This window comes from Vairimorpha ceranae (genome assembly GCF_000988165.1).
Source record: "Vairimorpha ceranae strain PA08 1199 chromosome Unknown NODE_5, whole genome shotgun sequence".
Classification (NCBI taxonomy): Eukaryota; Fungi; Microsporidia; family Nosematidae; genus Vairimorpha; species Vairimorpha ceranae.
In genome coordinates, this window is record NW_020169300.1 from 18,315 (window position 1) to 45,316 (window position 27,002).

A 27,002-nucleotide genomic window follows, 5' to 3' on the forward strand; every position below is an offset into this window, starting at 1 on the left:
AAAAATTGCTTAAATTATAATAAGATAATATAGTAAATGTAATATTTCTGGAGTTAGTTAAAAACATGTTTATTGATAAAAGAATTCTTTTATATTTATTGTAGAATAATAATCTGTGAGGTTCCGATGTATCAAATACAGAATACTTATAGTATTAATCAGAACCGTTTGCACAAAAGTTGTGTTGTTCTACTAAATTATTTTCTTTTCGATTTGACACATATTGATCCAAACAATATGTTATACCCGAATGAATAATTTAATATAAACACAACAAATAAAGAACATAGAAATATTATAACAGCATTTAATACCAATACAAGTATTATTAAAACTTATATTTAATTATCATTTATACGCTTTTTTATACTAGCCATATAAAATAAAACTAAAAAAACGACAATGCCTGTGTTTAATGACAAATAAACTCTTATTAAATTCAATTAAAATAATAAAAATTTATTTTTTCTTTATCGCAGATTCCCAGTTTTCATCTAACATATCTAAATTATCTTCTGCCCATTTAAAACTAGTAAATTTGTATACATTATCTTTATTTATTTTATATCTTCTTTTTCTTTCCTTTTTTGGCATCTCTAAGGCTTCCTTTAACCCTTCACATATGCTTTCTGTATTCCAAGGATTGACACTCACACATCCAGGCAAGGTAGAAGATACACCTGTAAATTCACTCAGTACTAATATTCCTTGTGTATCATAAGAACAGCTTATATATTCTAAAGCTACTAAATTCATACCATCCCTTAAACTTGTAATTAACAGTGCATCAGAGATATAATATAATGCGCAAAGTGTATTAAAATCAACAGAATTATTTAATAAATAGATATTTGTACTGTCTACATCTCCTATTGTACTATTTGTACCAGATACAAGATTATTTATACAGTTTACATATCCTTTATATTCAACAACCCCCATTCTACTGGGAACACTAATCTGTAAAAATACAGTATTATTTTTGTAGTCGGGATATTTCTCTAGAAATCTTTTAAATCCTGCTACACGGTTAGGAATTCCTTTAATATAATCAGATCTATCTACTCCCAGTATAATAGTCTTATTTTTAAATTTATCTTTAAAATATTCTATACGTTCTTTTGTTTTATCTTCTTTAAGACACTTGGTAAATATATTAGGATCAATACCTATTGGTATAGCATCTACTTTACTATTACAAGAAAGACCATTGGCTTTACAACATTCAATAAAATTCGCTACATATTCATGACTGTGAAATGAAATTAAATTTGCAGCCAACATACCTTCTAATAATTCTTTTCTACAGCCCAATTTATTAAAACTAATACTACTTGGAAATGTTGTGTGAAGAAAAAACATTATCTTAATATTTTTTTTATATTCTCTAATTATTTCAGGTAGTAACATTAAATGGTAGTCGTGAACCCAAATAATATCATCATCTTCTGCTTCTTTAAGTATTGCTTGACAAAATATTTTATTATAAGTTTTATACGCTTCGTAGTATTTATCGACTACCACCATGTCGTCGCAAAAATAGTGTAACATCGGCCATAAAATTCCGTTGCAAAATTTGTTATACGTTTTTTCATTTAGTTCTGGATCAATAAAAATGGGATAAAAGTTATATTTTGTTCTGCAATCATTGTAAATAGTATCTTTATCTTTGTCACTTAGTCCTTTACTGCTCAAATTACCGAACCATTTAAATTTAATCCTACTATTTATTGATTGCAAGCCAGTTACTAATCCACCAGCACTATGTATATAATCAAAACCGTTATCTGTACGTTTTAAAGTTATAGGTAGTCTATTGCTCACAACTATAAGTTTCATTTTTAAGGGAAAGTAAAGTTCTTTTATATAAAAAAAGGGGTTAAATGATTATTATTGATAAATTAATAAGAAAGGGGCAAGATAACAAGAATTAAATGTGATATAAAGTGATGAAATAAAAATTGGTGTAAATTAAAAGAATAAAATGGCATAAAATGTTGTTATTTAATTAAATACTTTGTATCCTTTATAAATCGCAACAATACTACTTAATAAATAATCAAAACGCACGATGAAAGTGCTAAGTAAATTCAGTAAGTTCGTTATAAGAAAGTTACAATAAAATAACCCACTAAGCGATTTTAAACCCATTAAATATGTCAGGTTATACAATAAGCTATTAATAATTCCTAGAATAAGTAGATTAAATGTACGTACACTAAGCTTTTTAAAAATATACAGACTTAAAAAATTAGCAAATAATAAGAAAGAATTGTTATAATTGCATGTCTGTATGTATAAAATCTTATCTCTTAAACTATAATTCTTCCCTATCATATTTCTAATAACTTCTAAGGTGGAGATCATAACAATTAAATATGTAAGAAAAATAAAAAGAAAAATACCTTTATCATCTGATACATTAATAATTGTATTTTTGTAAACTATCTCAGAAAATTTACGAATTAAAGGAGTATCTAGTAAATAAAAAATCATAAAAAGTGATACTAATGATGTAAATTGTGCTATGATAATTTGTCCAAACTCCATTTTAAGGGGTAAAAAAAAGTTAAATAGAAAACATGTATCAAATAAAATGTATATTTTATATACATATTTACTGTTAAAATTTTAATACACTTGAGAGCACTTACATGAATTATAGGAAGTGCAATAATTAAAAAATAATGAAAGAATTATAAAAAAATACTTAGACTTACTTTAAATAAAATATTTTTGTAATATAAATTTGTTTAAATTACAAGAATTTAAAAACTTTTATAAATTTAAATTTAATTTCTGTGAAACCAAAAATTGCTGTATATGAAATATACAGGACAACAAATATCGATATGATAAATTAATACATATTGTCAAAGGGTTTATTATTTTGCACTTATATATATCTTATTGGTTCAAATAAAGCTTTGTCATGCACATTTAATTTGTAAATAATTTTATAGGTTACTTTTTTAATGTAAGTAAATACAGGATTACATTAAGAGTTAGATATATACTTATTATAAAGAAATTATAGCTTATAAATAAATTATTCTATATTTTTATATACATTAATTGTTTAAATATGTATTTTACCTGTGTCTTTAAAATAAATAGAATTCATTATATGTTTTACAATTCTAAAAATAGTAGCAGTAATTATTTTACTTAAAAATTTATCTTTATTTTAAAATATTCTAATTTACTTATTTTTGTTTAAAGGCATTCCTTGCTAAAAAATTAAAATAATTTTTTTAACTTGTAAACACATGTAAAAAATTTATATCTTTAAAATAATTTTGTCTTTATATATTTCTTTATATTGAAATTTATATTTGTTTTATTTTTGATATTTTTGACATTTTTAAAGTTTATTTTGAGGGGATTATATTAATTAAAAGTAAAATTTGTATAATTAATTAGTAACATTTTACAATAAAAACACAAGCATATTATATAAATTCCATAAATTTAATTTTTTGTTTTGTGTTTGCTTAAATAAACATTTGTTATTCAACATGAAACATATTACTATATATTAGTTCTTAGTATAAATATATTTATCAAACTTATTTAATATGTTATGTTTGTTTATAAACAATACAATATTTAGATAAAAATCAATACACCTTATTTCTATGAAAAAAGGCGGGAAACTTTTTAATTTAAATATAAGTAGTCCTATTGAGGGTGTAGATAAATATTTCTCTTCTAAAATGTCCTGTAAAAATATTTCCGAATCTTTAAAATGTAAATCGCTTTTAGAATATAAAGGTCTATTATGTGCTATATCTCCTAATAATAAATCTAAAGCGGTTTCGTCAAAAGAATACTTTTACAACAAAAAAATACAGCTTTATAAGACAGAAATATGTAGAAGTCATTCAGAGACGGGATATTGTAAATATGAATCAAAATGCCAATTTGCGCACGATGTAAACGAATTGCGCATTGTAAATAGACATCCACGTTATAAAACAGAAACCTGCCGCACTTTTTGGGAAGAAGGAAGTTGTCCGTATGGAAAACGATGCTGTTTTATACACATAAAAAATAAATCTTTAGAAAAAGAAAGAAGTAGTTTAGAATCTTCCTTATTCGTGGCGGAAAATGTAAATACAATTATAAAAGATATTAATTGTACAAGCAATTTTTTAAAATTACCAACAAAATCATTTTTACAACTAAATTACGAAGAATTGGATACTAAAAGTGCTGATAATCAAATTAATATAAGTACAGACCAAAGAAAAAAAAGTTCAAAAAAAAACTGTGATGATTTAAATGAAAACAATCCAAGTATATTTCAAAATGAAGATTTATTTGACGATATGATGTTTTCGTCTATTGACCAATTAAATTATAAAAATACATCCGAAATTAAAAAACAAAGTTCAGATTTAAACACCAAAAATAAAATAACATTAGATTTTAAAAATCTTGTATTTGAAGATTATGAATTTGATAGAGAAAGACAAATCGATGAAAAACTTTATTCATCTGATGTATCTCCTAAAGAAAATGTTATATTTGACACCTTAATTTTTTCACAGCGAAAATCTTTTTGGGAAAATAATGAAAATCTACTATGGACTTTATCACCTTTATTTTATGCTAATAATAATCACATATGGAATAGAAAATAAAATTGTTATATTCAAATAAATATTTGTATATAAAATATAGCTAGTTTTACAAAATAAAAAATAGTGAATTAATTCTAATTTAAAAAATAAAATTTATTTTTTTGTAGACTTTTTATATTTAAATGTACACATTACATCATAAAAATACATTTTATCTTCGTCAATTTTACATATCATATATTCGTTATTTGTAAACTGTATTCCTTCATATATTGCTCCTTCTTTCTCACCGACTAAATATTTGTGCAAATCGCTCTGAGAAAAATCTTCAACCTTAAAAATTTTTTCTTCTAATTCCAAATCATCAGATTGTAAAACGCAGTATTTATCTTCATCACCTCCATAAAAAACGTCGTAAACACTTTTGACTTTTACATTTTTGTCAAGTGGATGCTCGTATTCATAAACAGTGTCGAATGACTCTAAAATGTATGTTTCAAAATCGTATTCCTTTTCGTAAATTTTATTTTTTTTTGTTCCTAGATCTTCAATGTTTCCACAAAGATCGTCAAGAACAATTTTCATAAGATTAACATCAAGTAGTTCAAAAGGATCAGTATAAATTGTAGGAGGTAAAAATGTCTCAAGTGAATTATCATGATCTTTAAAATCAGTATTTAAAGATGGTTCTATGTAACACAATCCTGGTAAAGGAAGAGGAATATCATTTACCCATTTGAATTTTTTATCAGACATAAAAAGGGTATTAAACTAAAAAAATAAATAAAATTACATCTTATTACAAAATATCAAAATTATTTTTTTTTAGTAGATTTCAATTCTATTATTTTAAATCCTACCTTTTTTTCTGGTTGTCTAACAGAATTTGTACGTGTATCAACACTTTTACTTTCAAATTTAGGAAATTTAATCTGCTTCTCTAAAATTTTATAATAAGCAGTCATTTCAATCTGTACATCTTCAAAATACAATTCTTTAAGTAATTTTAATAAAATTGTTTCATTCATTAAAAGTTTAAGATCTGAACATCCATCTTTAACAGATAGTCGTTTATTAATAATTTTTTCAATAATTTCAATAACTTCATCCTGATTTTTTACTATTAGCCTTTTAATTATAGAACTACGTATTGATTGCTTTCTTTTCATTTCTAAAATTTTAGACCTGTCTAAAAAATTTGGTAAATCTTTCTTTGTAATATTACTAGCAAATTCATTTGTAGAAAAATTTATTGCTGGATTATTCAAAACGTAACTCTTAATATTATTTTGAGAACTAAGATAATATGGATCAAAAAACGGGACAGTACAAGATTTATATGATGGTATATCGCTAAGTTTAGTGCTCTGTTTATGAAATTTAAGTAAATGTTCTAACAATTCTGTTTTATATGGAAAGGCATAAGCTTTGATATTTATACAGTACTGATAAGTACAGCAATAATGTCCATTTTTAAAATGTAATTCTAAATCTCCAAAATTATTGTAGTATCTATTTTTATATCCAAGAATATCGCATATTGTACATGATAGATGAAATTGATTACAATGCTGTTTAGCACTGATCTCATCATATAAATATATATTACAAAAAGGACAATATATATGACCTTTAAACCCGCTTTCATTAAGTTTACCATTTTTATGATGTCTTAAAGTACTAACACTGTACAATTCGTGCTCAAACCAAAATTGCTTTTTATTGTCTGTGCATTCAAAACATAGCAAAAAAGCATGAGTTTCTCGATAATGAGATCTAAGCTCGTAAGTATTTTTAAGTATTAAATGACATTTTTTACATTTATGTAACAATAAGTTATAGCATTTATTTCTACAGTCTTCATTTTGATAAACAATATCTTCCTCTCTGATATTTTCTTTGATTTTAGAACGCAAATTTTTAATACAAAATATTTTTGATTTTTGTTTACACAACGGACAATCAGTATTTTCATATAATTTTAGCAATCGTACACCACATGAAATACAAACTGTGTGTTTGCACTCGTATTCTACTATATAATAAGATTTAGAAATACAAATAACACATTCTAAAGTCATAGGGGTGGTAAAATCGAAGATTTTATAAATCTAAATTTTTGATATAAAATATGTAAAGCATAGAATTTGCGAAAATTTTAGATGTAACGTAAATTTAATATCAAAATTTATAAAAAATAAGTCAAGCGTGAAGTTTACGAAAATAAAAACGTAAATTTAATAGTGGCTTTAATAAAAAAGTATTCTATGTCTAAAACAATATAAATGTAACGTAAATTTAATAATAGAATCTATGTAAAATGTTCTATTTTAGATAAAATTTCTGATTAAAAACAGGCCAGATCAACAAAAAAATAGCATTTTAAATATTTCACTACATACCATCTTTTCTATATGGACTCTGACCAGAAATTTTTCTTACTTTAATACGATTTCTGGCATTTTCATTCTTATGATATGTTGCTATATACAAATGATACCAAAATTTACCAGCTTCTTCATAACAAATTTTTATATATTTTGTTTCTCCTGATGTGTAATTCTTAGTATATGCACATTTAAAAGCTGCTTCGTAAGGCAACTTGGCTCTATAAATAACTTTTTCTCCCATTTTGCAAACTGGGTTATTATTCTGATCCACTTCCCACCAATCTTGCTTAGATCTTTTTTGATATGTCGTTTGTTTTTCTAATATTCTAACTTTATCACTTAAGTCTTTCATACGACGATTTGGATTTAAATCGTCTTTAAACGAATCTAGTATCTGTTTCCAATGTCCTTTACCATACTTTTTTAGACCTTCAACCAAAATTTCTTCTTCTTCGGGAGTCCATACTATTCCTTTACGTTTATCAGCATATGCCAAAATGTCTCTAAAATCGTCTTCTGGTCGACAAGCAATATGAAGTTCGAGTTTTTCTATTTTTTCATCATCTGAATTATTCATGTAAGGGTTACAAAACTGACCTCTTTATATTTATAGCTTAAAAGTATTAAGAAACGTTTGTAGCTAAAAGTATGCAATAAAGTAAAAATTGAATAAAAATAAATCGATCAAAAAATTAAGACAAAAATTAAAACAATATAATGAATGGCAAATATCCCTGTAATAAAATTTTACAAAAGTATTTATTTCTTAGAATAATCAATTTCTGGATGATTGCCCACACCATCGCACATATCATAGACAAGTTGAGCTACTTTAAGAGCTAATACATCAGCATCTCGTTGATTTACACATTCTGCAAAAACTCGTACAACATCTTCTGTCCCTGATGGTCGAATAAACGCTCTTCCTTCAAATTTTGTAAGTTCTTCGTTAATTTTATCTTGCAAAGCTTTTGGTGTTGTTACCTCGTTTTTATCATTTGTAATAATAGACCTCTTATTTTGTATTTTAACAACTAAGTTTCTTGATCCATTCTCTTTGTATTCTTTTAATTTATCAGTAGAACTTAATATACATTTGAAGATCAAAAGATTAGCAAGTGCATCTCCAATATTGGGATCAAAAAGCTTAGACAAAACTTCTAAAATTTTATGTTCATTTGTTTTATCTGATGTAAATGCTTGTATGGCAACATTAGAAAACATTACACTCCCGTGACCATTTGGTTCAAAATAAATACCAATATCATATTTTTTTGCAGCTTTAGCAAAATTTTTAACTCCTGTCTGCACCATTTCAGTTTTAAAATTTTTTAAAGCACTAAAACAGCCACTGTTAGTGTAAAAAGATAAAATAACACCTATTTGCAAATCAATTTCTAATTTTTGTAATACTCTGTGAAAATAATTTGCAATTAATACGGCTTGCGCATCGCCATCCAACATAAGAAATCCATTTTGAAGAGTAAAAAGGATAAGTCGATCGGCATCGCCATCAAAACTAGCAAATAAAGTGCTATCATTATTATTTTTAAAATTATATTGCAATAGAGGAAGAGCGCTATGAGTTTTAACATAATCTGCACCACAGTCATTGTTTATAATACCATTTTTATCGTTAATTATAGTTATATTAAATTCATCAACTATATTTTTCTCAATAATACCATTAGCAGTATCTACAAAAACTGGTAAATCGCACTGTGTCAAATCTTTTAATGTACGAAAATTACTAACAAGATGTTGAATATATATTTTCTTATCTACTAAACAATTTGCCATATTTGAATGGCGAATTAAAAAATGCATTTGTGGCGTGCTTACTTCGCCATAGTCTTCTACAATACAGTCAACCTGTAATAAAACAGATTTAATATGTTCTACAAGGGCCTCCCCCGATTTTCGTGTATCTCTACCGATTACAACATGTCCCGTAATGCCGTCATTTATATCGCAAATATTACTGTTTTTTCTTAAAATTTTATTCAGCATATTATGAAAATCTTTGTCTTCGCAATTTACTAAATCATCACTACATTTTTCCCAAGATTTATCAAGTATGTTTCCGTTGTGATCAATAAATTTTATTCCATTGTAGCTTACAGGATTATGACTAGCAGTAATCATCAACCCTATACGTTTACCTGCAAAAGATGCCGATCTTAAATATGCGATGAACGAAGCCCTGCATATTATATTTGTAAGATCGTCTGTATTGCTTCTGTATCCGGCTGTACCATAAAAAGCTTTATTTAATGGTTTTTTTAGATTATCTGTTATTTTTATTTTTTTGTTCATAATAAGGGTATTTAAAAAAATTAATATATAAACATAGTTGTTAAATAGTTTGTTTAGGATTTAAAAAATAGCCTATTAAAAACTGTTGTAAAATAATTTATCAAAAAAAACAAACATCAATAAAAAACAAAAAAACAAATTTGTATTTTTAAAAATTTTATAGCAAAAAAAGTTACTTTTACATTTAAACTAACATTACAAATAAATAATAACAAACATAATTAAAGAGATCCATAGTGTAGTACATTTACTTAAAAAATATAATGAAGCATTTTTAACAGACTTTAAAATTAGAAAAAACCACAAACTTTTATAAAAGATGTAAAATTTTTTTAATTTAAAAATAAAAAACACATTTTAATAATTAATAATAAAATTAATTCATATTATTAAATTTAATTTGTCCAAGGATTTTCTTCTTCAATTTTAATAACACGTCCTTTGCCTGTACTACATGGCAATTGTTTTGTTAATTCTTGTTCACATTCAAATGTTTGTGTTTCAATTTTCTCTTGCATTGCAAAATAAATATCATAGCAACTACCTAACGAGAACATTTTAATTTTTAACATATTAATACCAAAAATGCTTGATATACCGTTTTGTGACTTTTCATCAACTGTAATAATATTTCTATCTTTGTCTATTTTTATACTTTTATCTTGTAAATTAATGCTTATGTAAATCTTATTAATTAATTTATCAATATTATCGCAAACATCTTTTGCAAGAAGCATAATATTTTTTTCATCATTTTGATTTAAAAACTTTCTTTTTGCATCAAAAAGTCCAATAAATGATTTATTATTAGACATCTTTAGCTTTTTAATAATTGACGAGTGCTTTTGAATTAATTTTGGAATATTTTGGAAATCAAAAAAATGAATAAATCTTGATCTAGTTACAGAAATAAATAATAAAATCCAATCACCTGTAATTCCTTTCTTTAATTTGCATATACCGAACTTTATAGGTTCAATATTTTTATAAATATTTATATTTTTTTTAATTAACTCGTTACTTAAATTAGTTATAATCCCTTCATAAGCATTTATGACTTTTGCTTCTATAATTTCCTTTTTTGTGTCCGAAACCGCATCGAAAAATTTATCTTTTTCTGTAAATGTATTAATTTTTACGTGTGATACATCGTACAAGTTGTTAAATAGTATTTTTTGCGATTTGCAAAACTTTGTAATTATCTGTAAGTATAAATCTTGGGTATTAAGAAATTTATCATTGTAAATTGATATCATATTAGAAATTATAGAAGTGTTATTTTTTTCGTATGTATACATATTTTTTATAGCCATTTTTAGGCGAATGTCTGTCAACCATGGATCTTTATTTTTCATCCAGCTGTGTAAATGGGCTTTTTTGGCTTCATCTAATTCTTTTAGCTGTTGTTCATTTTGTTTAATTACTTCTGATAAATTGATTTCAATAATAGAAATTTCTTCATTTATTTGATACATTAAATCTTTAAGATCATTTGAAATGTTATTATGCATTAACAAAGATTGTTCATACGTGTCTCTTTGTTTTTCGCCACCTTCTATTAGCGAAATTAAATTCATGTCATTCCACGATGAATCTCGAGGTATTTGAATAGCTTGAGTTAATATTTCCGTTGACTTTTTCGCAATTGTACTAATAAGTTCGAAATAATTTGATATAAATTCTGCTTTGTCTTTTAGTATTTTATAAAATACTAAAATTTGTCTAAGCTCATCCATATTGATAAATTAAAAAAGTATTCTATGTATACAAATTTGAAACAAATATGAAACAATTTAAAAGTGTTTTTTTTTCTGATTTAAATGGTCAATTGGTTATATTATTCAACAGTTAACATTTACAGTGTAATTTTTAAAAGTTGTGGTATTATAACCACTGAAGATATTGTAAGACAATGATTTATGAGACATGAAGTTTCTTTTCTGTAATTTTGATTTTAAAAATAACTGACATGCTGTAGATAATACCACAAAGTGCTAAGAAAAATAGCAAACCCTTGTAATATATAAAAAATATGTTCTATTTACATTTATATTTTTTTAAAATTTCTAAGCGTAACAGCTTTATTACATTTTAAGTTAAACGTGTGTCAGTAAAAATTTAATAAATAAAGAACACTTACGGTTTAAAGAAGATTACAAAAAATGTAATATTTTTAATTGTACACTATTTTCCTCCCAAACAACTTTTGATAATTTCAATACACTCTTCTCTAAGCTCATTATCAAATTTTATTGTTTGATAATTTCTTAAACATTCAACTGTTTCTCCGTTACATGTAATAATTATCCTAATTTTATTAGTAAAATCAAAAATTAGTGTACTGTCTGCCATCACAAAAAGCAGGCCTCCTTTAATTTTTCTAATTTTCATTATAAAAGACGGTTTACAATCTGAATATTCAAAATCGTGTAAAAATGTATCTATAAAATAATTAAGTACCCTGTAAGATGGCATTAAATCTTCAGGAATATTTTCTTTAAAATGTTCCTCTTTCAAAAAAGTTTTTTTACCATCTATTACATCTGTCTGTATAAAAATTACACTATGTTTTGTTAACATTATATTTTTTTTATCATTAAAATAAAATCCGCGAATTCCTGATTTTAATACATAACCTATTCCTTTTAATTTACTGACAGGTAAACTAAATAGAACGTAATCTGATTCTACAACAGATTCTGTATATTTGTGTGTGACAATATTTTTATAAATTCGCAATAAAAAATGTTCTCTTTTATTTAAAAACTTGTGCTCTTTAATTTCTTCTAGACCTGGTCTTTCCATTGGATCAAGTGTAAGAATGGAAGATATTAAGTCTATGGCTTCACTTGATAAATCACAATCTTCAGGAAAAATATAATTATTTTTTTTAATTTCTTTGTAAATTTCTTCTACATTCTTTTTTTGGAAAGGCGGAACACCAACTAGAAGCGTATAAATGATTACACCAAGTGACCAGATATCTACTTCGTATGAATGTCCTCCATCTTTACCAAATAAAATTTCAGGCGCAATGTAATTCGGCGTACCACACATTGTAACTTTTCGCTCACCTTCTTTTATTTTTGCAGATAATCCAAAATCACCAATCTTTACATTCATTTTCGAGTCTAAAAACAAATTTCCAAGTTTTAAATCTCTATGTACAACATGAACATCATTGTGTAAATAAAGTAATCCATTGATAATTTGTTTAACAAAATTAATTACATATTTTTCTTTTAATTTCCCATTACGTTTTAGTAAAGCATCAAGCCCTCCTCGCTCACACAATTCCAAAATCATAAAAATGTAATCTTCGTTGCGAAAATGCTTGTACATTTTTACAATATTTGGATGATCGAGCCCTTTGTGTATTTCAATCTCAGATTTTAGTTTTTCGTGTACTTTTTTGCTTTTTATATCTTTTAATTTAATTATTTTCATAGCATAATTTTCACCATTATCATTTTCTATAAGATAGCATTGAGCATAAGCCCCTCTTCCTAATAATTTTTTAAGAGAGTAGTTAGTTTGGTTTTCAGGATCTAATATCTTTGTATTTAATTGAAAATATAATTCAACTTTAGAGGCCATCTAAGGGATACCTTTTTTGAAAATTTTATTAAAAAAACATTAAAATTTTATTGGTACTCTTTTGATCTAAAAAGTAGAATGTTTTTGAATTTACTAATTTTTTCATTTTAAATATTTATTTTGTAATTTTTTAATCCTTATGACTTTCTTTTCAAAAGATTATTTTTTAAAATTATTGAAAGAATTAACAATTGCCGATGAACAAATAAAATCTTTAGGAGTGTATGTGATTTCATTTAAAGAGGAATATGATAATATTTTAGAAGCTTATTCTTTTCTGTACAAGGATTCTAGTATACATCATAAACTTGTTTTGCTATATTTAGCAAATCAAATATTGCAGAGTGTTAAAGGCAATGATGATAGCATTTCTGGTTTGCAAAACGGGTTTAAAAAGTTTATTATTGAAAACTTTTTTAAGTCTAAGAGGGAAGCTTTGCCATATAGTACTATTTGTGAGAAATTTAATGATTTGGAAAGAGTCTGGAAAGAGAGAGGTGTTGTAAAATTGCAATAAAAGTTTTGTTAAAAATTTTAAGTTCATGAAATTTCTGACTACTTACATTTAAAGTTTTTTATTTATTTAAAAAGTTCAGCATCTAACAAAATTAAATTATTTTTTAAGTACTATTTTAGTAGTGTTTGAACTGATTTATACTTTAATTATGTATATTGCATTAACTACTGTATTTAATACATAAATTTTCTAAAACAGATATACTTTATTTTATTTATTAGATAATTAACAAAGTAACAGTTTTTTAGTGCATTTTTTTCATCAATTTCGTTCAACATAAATTTTTGTTCAAAAACATTTACGATCTTTTTTTGTTCTGTTTCTAAGCAGAATGTTTATTTATGCCCGTTCTATAACTTCAATAGTATTAGTATGTACATTTTATTTTTTATTTCCACATTCTTTGCTATGATTAACTGTTTTATAAGCAAAAAAAATGTTCTTTAATTAACTACGTGCTTTTCATCAATCAGAATAAACAATGACATATAAATTACTTTAAACTTTTGAATTTTACAATATTCTCTTTTTAACAGTAATTTAAAATTATCTTTTTTTTTTACACTACCAAAAATCTATATTCTTTTAAAGTAATTTCCTTTGTGTACATTATTTGTTTAATTTTCTCTTACCTATTTTAATAACGTTGCATATTCCTCCAAACTAAAAAATACAAAGTAAATAGCATAAATAAAGATACTAAACATATAAATAATATCCTTCCCTTATTCATTGAGAATCCGATTATATATGTATAAATTTGTATGAAATATTATTAAGCAACTAAAAATTTAAATACTGTGCTCAATAAAAAGGTTTTCAAATAAAAAAAAATATTTTTACAAATTTTAATTCAAAAGGATATTTTAGACTGAAGCCTTATGATATTTTTTTATATTATTTTATCATTATTAAGTATTATAAATAGTGTTTAAAACGATCTATAAACAGTAAAGCACTTTTGTATCTAAAATACAGCTAGCTAAATTTTTGTATGTTTATGATTTCATAAATGAACTAGCTTAACTTGACATAAATATCTTTATTTTTTTACAAATTATTTCTCAATCGATGTAAAAAAGGCTTTTTACATTTCATGTACTTTTGCGTCATATTTTTATTAATAGCATCGAAATGATGTTTTTTTGCAATCTTTTTTTGTGTGCAAAATTTTAAAAATAAGGAAATAAAGAAGGGGCAATTAAATTTTTGTAATTTTGAGGTTCAATATTTGAAAAGTTTTATATGGACAAATCTTACAGAAAGATTTAATTTATATAATTTATTTAAGTAAATAATAAATATTTAGATATTTATATTTTTATTATGAAAAATTAGAATAAATTTTTCTATTTTTTAAGTTTTATCCCTTATGTCAAACTTTTACGAACTTAAACACGAAACAATTGTAGATGTTCATAGGGCACAAACACGAACTTTTAACGAAATGATGGAAAATATAAAATTAGACATAATTAAGAAAGAACATCTTGTTTTAGAATTCGATCTAGTTGGTGTAGATTGCTCTGTTGCTAATGCATTGAGACGAATATTGATTAATGAAATTCCTACATTTGCAATCGAAAATGTTTTTATTTTTGATAATACAAGTGTTCTTCCTGATGAATTTTTAGCTCATCGTCTTGGTCTTATTCCTCTTGATATCTGTCCAGATTTAGAAGTAGGAGATTTCCATTTTGAATTAAAGAAGACTAATACCAGTTCTGAAGTTATGACAGTTACTTCTAATGACATTAAATATATTAAAAAAGATGGGCAACCAGATATAGAAATATCTAAGGACATTCCTATTGCTAAACTAGCACCTAAACAAGCTTTAATAATTGAAATGGTTGCGTGCAAAAATGTTGGTCGTGTGCATGCAAAGTGGAGCCCCGTTTGCACTGCTGCGTATCGCCTTATGCCGATTATTAAGATTGAAGATTTTTATGATGAAGAAGCAGAGAAGTTACAAAAATGTTTTAGCCCTGGTGTCATATCTTTAGTAAAAGAAGGAGAAAGTTATAAAGCTATTGTATCTGAGCCTAGAAAAGATACAGTTAGTAGAGAAGTTTTTAGACATAAAGAATTTGAAAATAAGGTATTTTTAGGTAGAAAGAATGACCATTTTATTTTTACTGTTGAAAGTCTAGTTCTTGACCCAATATATCTTGTAAAAAAAGCCTTACAAATTATAAATAAAAAATTAGACCATTTAAAAGGAGAATTGCGTGAATTTCAAAACACCAATTAAAGTATATTTAAGTTATATTTATTAATTTATGTTTTTTTAATTGCATATGACCTTTTTGTTTTTTTAAAAAAGCTACAATCAACTTATTTTTAAATTAATAATAAAACTTCTAATTTAATTATATTAATTGACTAAATCTTTTATATCAATAAATTACAATTATGTGATAAATCAATTAGTTATTAAAAAGTATTGTTTAAAAAAAATATCGCTCTATAAGTCATTAATAAAAGTAATATATAACAATTATATTTTATCAAATGTTATGTTCTGTAATTAAGATTAATATTAAAATTGATTTAAGAAAGGAGCGATAAAATTAAAAACACTTTAGATATAATTGATCTTATTATAAATGTATTTAAAGCTAAAGTTGTACTTATTGATCAAAAATAATACTGTAATAATAATAAATTAATATAAATAAATTAATGACATTTAAAAAAAATTAATATTTATTTACAGACATTCTTGTTTAGATAAAAATAATATAAACAAACAAATGGCTTTTTTATTTTAATTAAATTTTGTATTATAAAAAATTGATAAAAAAGGGTAAGCAAAATGCATTTTGAAGAATCTTATCCATTAAATAATAAAAGTCTACAAAAATATAGCAATAAAGAAATTAGGTGTGTTTTTGTAAAAGAAAAAAATTATTTTGACAGAATGAGGGAAGTTGTATATTTTTTTTTAGCTTGTTTATCTTTACTGTTTATTGGAGGTCTTTATTCTGTTATTAAATCTTTTACAACTCAGAAAGAAAATCAAATTGATTTGTTTCTTCCTGTGACTGCTGATGTTTTTAAAAATGAAGAATATTTTGGTAAAGATCAATTGTTTGAAGAAACAATTTCTGATATGACAAAAATTATTAAGCTTACAGAAACTAAATCTGAAAAAGAACTTAAAACGTATGTTAAAGCATCTTCTAGGAATTATTTACTTAGTGGTCCAGCAGGTACAGGGAAAACGCAATTTGTTAAATGTTTGATTTACAAACTTGACAGGCATTTGGCAGAAATTTACCAAAATTTGTCAAAAAATTATGTACGTGCGTTTTTTATAACGCCAAGTTCGCTTGAAGATAAATATATTGGCGAAACAGAAAAAAAAATTAAAGAACTTTTTAATATTGCTAGAGATGGTAAGGATTGTATGGCAACTATTTTGTTTTTAGATGAAATTGATGGGTATTTTGGTACAAGAACACACAATGAACATCAGCACTATACAAAAAGTAAAACAGAATTTTTAAATTTTATGAGTGGAATTAATGAGAATTTAATGAGTAACGTTTTTATATTCGGGGCTACGAATCTTATAAAAAATATTGATAGTGCATTTATTAGGCGAATGGGTTCCCAAATTGAATTTTCTTTGCCTGATCAAGTTGAATTAACTTGGATGATAGAAAAGATTACAAATTCTTGGCCTAAAGTGAAAGGATCTAATTCTGATCTATTAATTAAAGAATGCGCTATAATACTTTCTAGACATAAATGTACTCAAGCTTATGTTACAGAACTTCTTGCAAGGATCAGACTTAAATTCTGCGATACTTTAGCTGATAATCCTTCAATTGATCTTATTAGAGAGTTTTATGACATTGTTCGAAGATTGTAATGCGGAAATTTACCGCACTTTCAATGGATTTTTTATATTAAATTTTAATAAACTTTTTGATGCTTAATTGATTTTTAATTTATTTTTTTGAAAAAAGTATGTAAGAGATATTTATTCTTATTTGTAAAATTTTATTATAACAATGAATGTTAAAACTTTAATGCACACAGAATTAGAAAGAATGTATTTAACAGAGACAGAATCTCAAATATAAAACTTAACAGCTGTTTATACTGCTCTTTATAAATTACAACATACACAATATAATAAATGCTAAAGCAGCTAAATATTGTATTAACAATACAGAAAGCAAGTATAGTTTTTTTTAAGTTATTTATATATTTTCTAAATGCCTCGACAATTAATAAAACTGGCAATTTTACAAACGAATAAATCGCGTAGAAATCGGTAGAAAATGTTTGTAGAGTTGAAATGATGCGCAACCCCAAGAAAACTTTAGTGGCATTTGTAATGGCGTAAACTAATTGTAAAAGAACAAAATAAAATATAACGTCGGGGTCTAAACTTACTTGTTTGTTGTACCTCGTATAAATTAAACTATGCTCAAGGCGTGCGAGGTAACCTATTAACATCCACGCGACAAACGAAAGAGCGAAATAAACTATAAAAATCGAATTGAATCCAAATTGGGCTGCCAAAAGCAACCAAATTATTAAATCTATTAATTTAACTATTAATACTTGGAACACGTTATTTATATCTTTGGTGAAAAAAAAATTTGATACATACGAAATTTCTAGAAGAGTTATTAGTTTTGTGTATAAGACTTGGTATCTGTATGTTGCTAGTTCAATATCTGTTTGAGGAGATTTCTCAAAGCTTTTTAAAACATAAAGCGAAAGAATCATCTCCATAATTATATTCGCTATGGCATAAAATATGTATAAATACAATATACAGGTTTTTAATTTTATTTTAATATTCATTATAAGGGATTAAAAATTTAATTTATATAAATTAAAAAAAGATCTTTTATCTATCAATATAAAGAATGTTTACATAACAGTTCAAACTTTACTTATTTTGTAAATAGACACATAAAATGATTCATATTAAAATAAACAAAAAAACATTTAATTAATTTAGATGTAAAAAAGAAACTTTAAAAAACATCTTGTTTTGATTAAATTTAAAGCTTTTAATTTATTTTCGTCCTTCTTAATCATCCACGCATTTCTATTAAACAAAATATTAATTAATATAAATAATGTTATAATTTTATTTGGGTGTATGAGTGATATGAGTTTTGCATTCTTATAAACAATTGATTTTTAAACAATATATTTTTATTTAAGAAGTATTGTATGGTGATAAATAAATTTAAAAAAAATATTACATGCTCATAATTTGATAAATGAAAATAATTTAAATCGAAATATCTTTGTTTGATTAACGAATGACTTATTAAATGATTTTTTATTTTTATATTAGAATACTTAGGACAATACAAAATTTAGAATACACAATTTTAAGCAAATTTTAGGTATGCTAGACAAAAAGATATAATTTACATAATTTGACTTTGTTGTAAACGTATACATTCTCAAATTACTTCTTATATTTTTAATTTGACAAAGCGTAATCATCAAATCTAAATATTTAAAAATAAGATTAATGTAATATTTATATAACATTTTAAATATTTTTAAAAATATCGAATATAAAAAATAGTCTATTAAAACCTTATGAACAAAAACCTCTTTTAAATTACAAGAGAGTGATTAAGAAAAATATAATTTATTATTTGAGATTTTAAAAATTACAAACTGCGACATTCAAGAACCAATATAATAGTAAAACTTGTTTTCTGAAGCGCATTTTTCACAGTTGAATGTGTCTGAAAAAAATTTAACAATATTTATATTTAAGCAGATTACAAGATTTAGTAGCTTAAAAAATTTTGGTTGAAAAATATTAATTTTAATCATATTTTAATTTATAAAAGAAACAAATTTTAAACTTTTTGTAAAACTAGAATTAAATTTATAAAAATTTTATCAAACTAGTTAACGTTGGAATATAAAAAAATTATTTACATTTAATTTACAAAATTGAGCACACTTTTTAAATTCTAGACAGTCCTTTTCTTTTACTAATAAATAAATAAATCATACATAATACCATATCAGTAAGTGTTAACCATTCTATTAAAAAAGAAACTAATTTTTGAAAAAATATTTTTTGTATAAGCACATAAGATATATAGAAAATCCCAAATATATTAATAATCAATAAGAGTACTGTTAATATTAAAATTTTCATAAAATTTCTTGGTTCACGCCTTGTAAAAACATCATATCCTAGTAAACATATAAATTTTACCATTGTATATATAAAGTTAAGATTTACATCTTTAAAAAGTGTTTGGAACAGAATACGCAAGGTTAAAAATATTCTTATGGCATTTAAAAGTGCGGTTATAATTTGATTAATAATATGTAAAGTTATAATATCCGGATCCATGCTTATCTGATGATTATATTTTCTATAAATTATACTATGGGCGTGTTCCGTTATAAACCCTAATAATATAAATTGAGATACAGAGCATATTGCAAAACATATATATTCGGATCCAAAATAATATCTGATAGCTAAAAAAAGCCATATTGATATTCTTATAAGCTTAATAACTATTATCTGATAAATTGAATTTTTAGTTTTTGCAAAAATGAAATTTGTAAGAAAAAATACTTCTAACAGTTGAAGTAATTTTGGGTATAAGACTTCATAAATAAGGTAAGCGGGGATACTAGAGGAGTTGTTTGATTTGAAAAAATCTTCTAAAATTTGTTTTGTCAAAAAAACTTCTAGTACTAAATTTACAACATACAGAACACTGTAAAGTGCAATTATCGAATTAAATGAAATTGAAAACTTATTCATGGGGTTAATTTAAAAAAAATAATATATAAAAAAATATAAACGTTTAAATTTGAAATTTGTTAAATGCAAAAATTAATATTGATTTGTTTTTTTGTTGTGCAATGTCGATGATTACTTTCGTCACTTTAAATGCAAACAAAAAATAAATTAAAACTTAAAAAACGAAAAATAAATATATTTAAAGATAAACAAAGATTTAGACTTTTTATAACAGGAATTAAAACAAAAAAGAATAATTTTATGCTTATAACTACCATAACCTAAAATTTAATAATGTATAAAAAATATCATTATTATACTATTCTAATATCCAAAATTAGTTATTTTTGATCTTTAATGTTAGTTTCATGCAATTTTTATAATAAATGATTTATATCATACAATCTTTTTAAAACTTTTATTCGAAATTAAATTGCACCTTGTTATATACGTAAAAATTTAAAGCCTTTTGTCAACATTTTTAGTTTCAATTTTTCCACATTAAATTCATAAATTGTATACATAACGGTGTATTAAGCTATTTGTCACGAATATTTGACATATATTAATGTTGTATAGATAGATTAGTGTTTCATAACTTGATAAATTGGCTTTAAGTATAAATTAAATACAAGTAGTCGTTAAAATAATATATTTGTAATTAAATTGTTTATAAGTATTTTATTAAATAATTTATTTTTATAATTTTTGATGAACTTTTTGCCTTATATATGTTTGATTTTGCAAAAATAAAATTAATATATTTTATGGCATGAAATATCCATTTAAATGCACAGTTAAAGATAAACTCTTTTAGAATTAGTTTATTAATCAGTTAAATTTTTTTAATATTAAAATAACCTTCTTAGTATTTGTCTTACTGTACTCTTTTATAAAGTTCGAGATAAAATTTAAATTTTAAAAAAAGATTTTTTCGACATGTGGTATCTAATTGGTTAAAAAACATTTTTTAGATTCTTTTTTAATAATGTAATAAAAATATACTAAAAATTAAACTTTTAATTTTAAATCAATTTCATAAATTGTTATTGTTAATATTCTATTTATTTATATGATAATTTTCCCTAATTTTTGGAAATAAGCAAATAAGGAAAGAAACAACCCTTTGAAAATAAAAGTTATTTCTTTTTCTTTTACATCATATGCTTTTTATATATAAAATATTTTTAAGATTCTGTGTCGCAAAAATATCTACATTTTTATAATGATTTACTATGTAATTTCGTAAATATAATGCAATTTTTTTAAAAGATTAGATTAAAAATTTATTTTTTATTTTTAATATAATTGAATCCACAAAAAAATAAGAGAATGTACTTACGTATTGTGTACATTTATACTTTTGCTTGTACTTTTGAAAAAAATTTACTTGAGCTAAATTATTTTTACAAAAAGAATTAAGTATTATGAGTTTTGCCTGTTTTGTTATTGGAAATAAATGTCATTAAAGTGTCAGTACATTTAATTTATAATAAAACTAGTAAATAGCTATTAATATACACAAAAACATCAAGAGTTTTTTTTAAAAAAAATATATTGTAATACTTTATTACATGTTTATCAATATAATATAAATTTTAAAGTTTGTAAATTTGTGAATACTTAATGTCAGCCGACGATAAGGCACGCAATAAAACTGATAATCAAAAGTCAGGAACAGTTAAAAAACTGGTCAGCCGGCTTGGATACCAGCCAAAACATTTTAAAGTATTCAGCAGGAAAAGAATGATTTTGAGTAATCAAAAAAATACTAATCCTGGAAAAAGAAGTGCAAAAAAATATTATTTAGCTATTTCATATTATTTTTATCTAAATCAAATCTATTTAAGTCAAACTTTTACAACCCAGAATAAAAAAAGCAACAATAAAGTAAAAGAAGCTATAACTTGACTAAAAAGAAATAATTACAAACAAACAATATTAGTTATAATGATTTATTCACTCCTGCTCATACTATAATATTTATTTATTTTTTGTTTCAAAATTTAGTAGCTAAATTAAACTATGTAATTATTACTTTCTTATTTAATACAGTTCTATAATACAATAAGATCACAATTGTAGTGAAGCAAGATTCTAAAACAAATAAAACACTTGTTTTCTCAAGGCCAAATTTTATCGTTAGTGGCACAATTACTAGTATACCAAAAAACCACATTGTTCCCATTAACATATTTGTCCATTGAAAAAATGACAACCTGTCTAAATGACTTTTATAGAGCAAGTAATCAATATATAAAACTAAGAATTTTAGAATATGAAAAACACAGAATGGATTTCGGCCAGTTGAAAAAAAATCTGTCATTATTAAAAATACTGACCATATTAAGGAAGCATTTTTACATGAATTTATCATTTCATCCACCACATGTAGTTTTATTTTTAAGTAATCTATTCCTATTTTTCTATTGTAACTGTGAAAAATAATATCGTTTCTATTTTCCATAGAAAATATTAAAAAAAATAAAGTTATAATTTGTAATATAATATGAAAAATAATAAAATTACAATATTCATACATAAAACCTAGATACAAACTAAAGATTATAGAAAAAATTCGAGTTATTTTTATCTGTTGTTGAAATGCAATGCTTTTGTAAAAAAAATGCTTAGAATACAAACTTACCTCCATAATTAGCAAAACTTTTGTAAAAGTAAGGATATATTTATAAAGCACTATTTTTTTTGAGCATTCTGGAAGTGTCTCTACACAATCTAACACGCATCTAGTGACAAGCAGTTCCATTATAGTATTAGATAAGTATAAAATAAAATAGATTACATGTTTTGTATGAAAATTCATTGAGGGATTAATACAACACAAAAATTATATATTAGAATAAATTAAATATTGTATAAAACATATTGGATAATACAAAAAAAATAAATACAAATTTACTGTTATTGTTTATAAACAACAATTTGAATCTTAAAGTAATTTGTTTAAACTTAATATTAAGATATATTTATTGTTAAATTACATTAAAAATTAATTAAAAATATTATTTATTTGTGTAAACAAACATCAAACATTCATTTAAATACTAATCTTGAATAAACGCTTTAAAATAATGAATAAAGTAATAAAACGAAAAATTAAAAAAAGTATTAATAAATTTTTTGCAAATATTTGATTTATAAGTTTAATTTTAAATTTGTATCAAAATTTTGTCCACAGTTATTTTTATAAAAATCAATGTCGAGAAAAAATTTAGTGAAAAATTTATATGTCTTTAATTTATCAAATCACAAGGTAAAACAAAATTAAATGACAGTTTTTGAGGAATATTTTAAATAAGTAAACGTAGTGAAAAAATTTACCTATACACAAATGTTTCATTTTATAAATTCAGATAGAATTTTTTTTTGGTTTACTTTTCAAAAGTTATGTTTAGCGTAAATTGTGTATTTAATAACTATAAACTTTATAAGATTGTTTAAAAGAGCTAATAAGATAAAAAAGATATAATTTTTAATCATCTTATAGCAAAAGAATTTTTATACTTTTTATCTAAAATACTAAATATAATTTTTATAATTTATTTATATCCTTAAATAAGACAATGTTAGTGTGGCTAATGCTTTATTAAGAAAATAATTTAATAGAATCAAAAAAAGATTTATACTTTCAGCTTTACAAAAAGCTATACTTTTTTAACTTATTATAAAAAATGAATTGTACTAACAATTAATTGATAAAGTGATTTTAAAGTTGAAAAAAAATTTATTAATATTTGATATTTATACTTAAATTTAACAAAATCTAGAAATCTATATTCAAAATTAATATATTTTATATAAAAATAAAAGATTAAATATATAGGTATATATAAATTTAAATTATAATAATAATGTTGATGGTAAAAAAGAATAAATTTTGGCACTAGGTTAAATTAATACCGATAAATATTTTTTATCTGTAAACACCTTACAAAGCAAATTATATAATTAATTACAAAAAACAAAAAAATAATTCTTATACCATTTTATGCACAAAGAAATGTACATGCATAATTTAAATATTATTAAATATATATTTAATGAATCTTTTGGGTGGAACATGTGACTACTTAATGCGTTATAATGCTTGCACATGATTATATGAGACGTATAATGGAGTTCTACAGTGTATTCATTTACAATTATGTATAAATTATAACTTAAATCTTGTAGAAGATCAAGAACCATACCTCAGGAGATTATTGCAAATAAAGATATCAAAATAGGGGATTATAGTAGAATCTAGGCAAATATGGTAATCAAATATAATAAGCCAGATATATTTATTGTGGATACAATTAAGAAAGAAATTACAATAGCAGAAGTTGAAATTATTGTATTTAAAAACCTTCTACACTGTTGAAACGAAGAAGAAACATAAAAACGATCTTCTTTCGAATCATAGAGCCTCAATTTATAAGTATAAGTCTAAAATTATCCCTTATGTAATGACGTGGGATAGTATAGTAACAAATTACCACCGCCCATATGCAAATGACTAGGATTGGGGTTCCGAACTGAGGCATATGTACAAACAAGAGTTCTCAAAATGGAATTGGAAAGCCTAACTATCGCCAATCGCCGAAGCCTTGATGCTTACCTGGAGCTAGAAGTAAGTATTGAAAAGGGAAGCTTTAAGATGATGGATTTGATTTTGGAAGCTTTGAAGACTGCATGTAATGAATAAAGAAGAAAACTTTTTATATACCCTAATAAATATATTTAATTACCTTAAAATATAAAAAAAGAGCTCATTAATGTAGTAAATATCACAATTTGTTACAAGAATAACACTTTTACTTTATATTTTAAATACAGTGCTTGATTTTTTTACAAAAAAATTGCAAACCACCCCTCAAATGAATATTTGGTTCTTTATACTTGTAGTATTTTCATTAAATTTATCAACAAGTTGTTATCGAAGCAACGAGTTAAAAGATAGGAGAGAAATTGTGAGCGAATTATCAAAAAAAATTAAAACTCTACATATGCTTAATGATTTGTATAAAATAAACGAGGTTGAATTTGAAAAAAGACTATTAGCTTTAATTCATTCAGTTTCAGTATTAAATTGTTGCTGTATTAATAATTGTGAATATAATTCTTTGGTGACTGGTATTGTCAAAGAACAAGGTAAATATCTTAATAAGGTTTTTTATTAAAAATATTTATAATAAATTTTTTACAAGATCTATTATCCCATCGCTTTTTATTACAAAAATTGTAATACTTAAATAACATAGATTACACTTTATTAAAAATTTTTATATATGCTGTCTAAAGTATTTAAAAACATTAAGGGTTTAAAAACGATAAATTTTACAAAATAATTAGCACATTTTCAAAGAAGACTACCTGTTGTTTTTGTTTTATAATTATTTTAAAAAACACTAAAGACAAAGGAGACTTGTGATCTGATAATAGAAGGCCATAATACCTTTTTTACAAAAAATAAATGACGTTAATGTCTTCAAAAATAATTCTAAAAATTAAATATTGAAAAAAAAACATTAAGAGGCAAATTTATATTTGTTTTATGAGTTTAAATGAAAGCATATGCATGTAACAGTATTGGCAAAGTTCTGGCCAGTATTGAAAGGACAATTGTAATAATTTAACCTTAGAACAAAAAGATTTAATAATTGTAAAAATAGATTTGTTTGACTAATACATTGATTAGATCATTCGAGAAGAGACCAAATGCTTTTTGACTGTTATAAACCAGGAATTGTTAGCTTTATCTATTTTTAAAAAATGTTTGTAAAAATTTCATCAAAAAAAAATATAAAATAAGCTATCTTATACAAGGAGTTTGTGTTTTTGGCTTTGTCGAAAGAAAAAATAAAAAGGTGTACCTTTTTTTTGGTTTTTTAATATTTCTACATTTACATTTACAATTTTTCATTAAAGGTATGTAGAGCGAGAAACTACAATCTATAGGGATTTAAGAAAAAAATTTATAAAAATTAACATAAATTTAATTACGAGACTGCTCACCTCAGTGGATTCCTTAAAAGGTTGAATACAAATCACTAACCTATACCTGGTAAGATATATGTTGTTAATAATTTTGCTAATTGATATGAGCCCAAAGAACCTGTAATGTCATTAAGTTGTCCTTTAGCATAATTGTCGTAATACAATTTAAGTTGATTCTATGTTTTTGACTTGTATTGTTTCTAAATGTTTTGGTCTTCTGGTGTTGCAAGATAAATATTTTTGAAACATAATAATTTTATTATTAAAACAGTCTGTGCTGTTTCGTTAAAACGAGAGAAGAAAATTAATGTACACTAAAATGCTTTTTTGAATTGTATGTTGCATCTTTGCGTGTGTATATATTGTTTTATTTTAAATTCTAGACTTTTTTAATTGAAAAAATCTGCAATATCGCACATTTTGAATCAAAATTTATGATTAAAACTTATAAAAAATTTACAAATAATGTATGTTTATAGAGAATTGTCTCATGCTATACATTACTGTTTTAAAAAGAAAATTGAAACAGAATTTTTAAATTTAAAAAAAAAATTTAAAAATAAAAAAATGTTAAAATTCAAACTTTTTATAATAATTTGATTGATGACTAGCTTAAGCTATCCCGTTTATAATAGGATGATAATAGGTTATCCTATCCCATTTAAAACAAAATTACAAATATTACGTGTGATCTTTCGTTATCCATGTGTGTTACCTCTTTTGAGCTTGTATGTATTGTTTTAAATTACAAGAAAGTCTTATTTTTATAAATTAAAATTTGTACCATTACACATTTTTCAATTTTAATAACTGAATAAAATTAAAGAAAC

At 23.8% G+C, this 27,002-nt stretch overlaps 18 protein-coding genes across 18 annotated transcripts; 6 read left to right on the forward strand and 12 right to left on the reverse strand.

Moving 5' to 3' along the window:
- Nucleotides 1-459: 459 nt before the first annotated feature.
- Nucleotides 460-1,839, reverse strand: AAJ76_500020153 (trehalose-phosphate synthase 1; the record flags this gene model as incomplete). The annotated part of the gene is made up of 1 exon (XM_024475840.1): nt 460-1,839. The coding sequence occupies one exon, from the start codon at nt 1,837-1,839 to the stop codon at nt 460-462; it is 1,380 nt and encodes a 459-aa protein (XP_024331953.1).
- Nucleotides 1,840-2,004: 165 nt separating this feature from the next.
- AAJ76_500020864 (hypothetical protein) lies at nt 2,005-2,550 on the reverse strand (the record flags this gene model as incomplete). The annotated part of the gene is made up of 1 exon (XM_024475841.1): nt 2,005-2,550. The coding sequence occupies one exon, from the start codon at nt 2,548-2,550 to the stop codon at nt 2,005-2,007; it is 546 nt and encodes a 181-aa protein (XP_024331954.1).
- A 1,088-nt stretch (nt 2,551-3,638) lies between these two features.
- On the forward strand, nt 3,639-4,646 carry AAJ76_500021953 (ccch-type zn-finger protein; the record flags this gene model as incomplete). The annotated part of the gene is made up of 1 exon (XM_024475842.1): nt 3,639-4,646. The coding sequence occupies one exon, from the start codon at nt 3,639-3,641 to the stop codon at nt 4,644-4,646; it is 1,008 nt and encodes a 335-aa protein (XP_024331955.1).
- A 93-nt stretch (nt 4,647-4,739) lies between these two features.
- On the reverse strand, nt 4,740-5,342 carry AAJ76_500023656 (hypothetical protein; the record flags this gene model as incomplete). The annotated part of the gene is made up of 1 exon (XM_024475843.1): nt 4,740-5,342. The coding sequence occupies one exon, from the start codon at nt 5,340-5,342 to the stop codon at nt 4,740-4,742; it is 603 nt and encodes a 200-aa protein (XP_024331956.1).
- Nucleotides 5,343-5,401: 59 nt separating this feature from the next.
- AAJ76_500024981 (zinc finger protein) lies at nt 5,402-6,667 on the reverse strand (the record flags this gene model as incomplete). The annotated part of the gene is made up of 1 exon (XM_024475844.1): nt 5,402-6,667. The coding sequence occupies one exon, from the start codon at nt 6,665-6,667 to the stop codon at nt 5,402-5,404; it is 1,266 nt and encodes a 421-aa protein (XP_024331957.1).
- Nucleotides 6,668-6,980: 313 nt separating this feature from the next.
- AAJ76_500025867 (myb-like dna-binding domain containing protein) lies at nt 6,981-7,553 on the reverse strand (the record flags this gene model as incomplete). Its single annotated transcript, XM_024475845.1, has 1 exon — nt 6,981-7,553. One exon carries the CDS (start codon nt 7,551-7,553, stop codon nt 6,981-6,983), a length of 573 nt encoding a protein of 190 aa, XP_024331958.1.
- Nucleotides 7,554-7,735: 182 nt separating this feature from the next.
- Nucleotides 7,736-9,292, reverse strand: AAJ76_500027606 (phosphoacetyl-glucosamine mutase; the record flags this gene model as incomplete). Its single annotated transcript, XM_024475846.1, has 1 exon — nt 7,736-9,292. The coding sequence occupies one exon, from the start codon at nt 9,290-9,292 to the stop codon at nt 7,736-7,738; it is 1,557 nt and encodes a 518-aa protein (XP_024331959.1).
- A 395-nt stretch (nt 9,293-9,687) lies between these two features.
- AAJ76_500029342 (hypothetical protein) lies at nt 9,688-11,028 on the reverse strand (the record flags this gene model as incomplete). Its single annotated transcript, XM_024475847.1, has 1 exon — nt 9,688-11,028. One exon carries the CDS (start codon nt 11,026-11,028, stop codon nt 9,688-9,690), a length of 1,341 nt encoding a protein of 446 aa, XP_024331960.1.
- Nucleotides 11,029-11,476: 448 nt separating this feature from the next.
- Nucleotides 11,477-12,889, reverse strand: AAJ76_500031203 (serine threonine protein kinase; the record flags this gene model as incomplete). Its single annotated transcript, XM_024475849.1, has 1 exon — nt 11,477-12,889. The coding sequence occupies one exon, from the start codon at nt 12,887-12,889 to the stop codon at nt 11,477-11,479; it is 1,413 nt and encodes a 470-aa protein (XP_024331961.1).
- Nucleotides 12,890-13,028: 139 nt separating this feature from the next.
- Nucleotides 13,029-13,406, forward strand: AAJ76_500031343 (enth vhs family protein; the record flags this gene model as incomplete). Its single annotated transcript, XM_024475850.1, has 1 exon — nt 13,029-13,406. One exon carries the CDS (start codon nt 13,029-13,031, stop codon nt 13,404-13,406), a length of 378 nt encoding a protein of 125 aa, XP_024331962.1.
- Nucleotides 13,407-14,778: 1,372 nt separating this feature from the next.
- Nucleotides 14,779-15,660, forward strand: AAJ76_500033093 (dna-directed rna polymerases i and iii subunit rpac1; the record flags this gene model as incomplete). The annotated part of the gene is made up of 1 exon (XM_024475851.1): nt 14,779-15,660. The coding sequence occupies one exon, from the start codon at nt 14,779-14,781 to the stop codon at nt 15,658-15,660; it is 882 nt and encodes a 293-aa protein (XP_024331963.1).
- A 564-nt stretch (nt 15,661-16,224) lies between these two features.
- Nucleotides 16,225-17,286, forward strand: AAJ76_500034539 (aaa atpase proteasome regulatory subunit yta6; the record flags this gene model as incomplete). Its single annotated transcript, XM_024475852.1, has 1 exon — nt 16,225-17,286. One exon carries the CDS (start codon nt 16,225-16,227, stop codon nt 17,284-17,286), a length of 1,062 nt encoding a protein of 353 aa, XP_024331964.1.
- A 149-nt stretch (nt 17,287-17,435) lies between these two features.
- AAJ76_500036547 (hypothetical protein) lies at nt 17,436-18,233 on the reverse strand (the record flags this gene model as incomplete). Its single annotated transcript, XM_024475853.1, has 1 exon — nt 17,436-18,233. The coding sequence occupies one exon, from the start codon at nt 18,231-18,233 to the stop codon at nt 17,436-17,438; it is 798 nt and encodes a 265-aa protein (XP_024331965.1).
- Nucleotides 18,234-19,082: 849 nt separating this feature from the next.
- Nucleotides 19,083-19,235, reverse strand: AAJ76_500037549 (hypothetical protein; the record flags this gene model as incomplete). Its single annotated transcript, XM_024475854.1, has 1 exon — nt 19,083-19,235. The coding sequence occupies one exon, from the start codon at nt 19,233-19,235 to the stop codon at nt 19,083-19,085; it is 153 nt and encodes a 50-aa protein (XP_024331966.1).
- A 136-nt stretch (nt 19,236-19,371) lies between these two features.
- On the reverse strand, nt 19,372-20,193 carry AAJ76_500038507 (hypothetical protein; the record flags this gene model as incomplete). Its single annotated transcript, XM_024475855.1, has 1 exon — nt 19,372-20,193. One exon carries the CDS (start codon nt 20,191-20,193, stop codon nt 19,372-19,374), a length of 822 nt encoding a protein of 273 aa, XP_024331967.1.
- Nucleotides 20,194-22,195: 2,002 nt separating this feature from the next.
- On the reverse strand, nt 22,196-22,996 carry AAJ76_500041310 (hypothetical protein; the record flags this gene model as incomplete). Its single annotated transcript, XM_024475856.1, has 1 exon — nt 22,196-22,996. One exon carries the CDS (start codon nt 22,994-22,996, stop codon nt 22,196-22,198), a length of 801 nt encoding a protein of 266 aa, XP_024331968.1.
- Nucleotides 22,997-25,052: 2,056 nt separating this feature from the next.
- AAJ76_500043367 (hypothetical protein) lies at nt 25,053-25,355 on the forward strand (the record flags this gene model as incomplete). The annotated part of the gene is made up of 1 exon (XM_024475857.1): nt 25,053-25,355. One exon carries the CDS (start codon nt 25,053-25,055, stop codon nt 25,353-25,355), a length of 303 nt encoding a protein of 100 aa, XP_024331969.1.
- A 1,282-nt stretch (nt 25,356-26,637) lies between these two features.
- On the forward strand, nt 26,638-26,772 carry AAJ76_500044952 (hypothetical protein; the record flags this gene model as incomplete). Its single annotated transcript, XM_024475858.1, has 1 exon — nt 26,638-26,772. One exon carries the CDS (start codon nt 26,638-26,640, stop codon nt 26,770-26,772), a length of 135 nt encoding a protein of 44 aa, XP_024331970.1.
- Nucleotides 26,773-27,002: the final 230 nt, after the last annotated feature.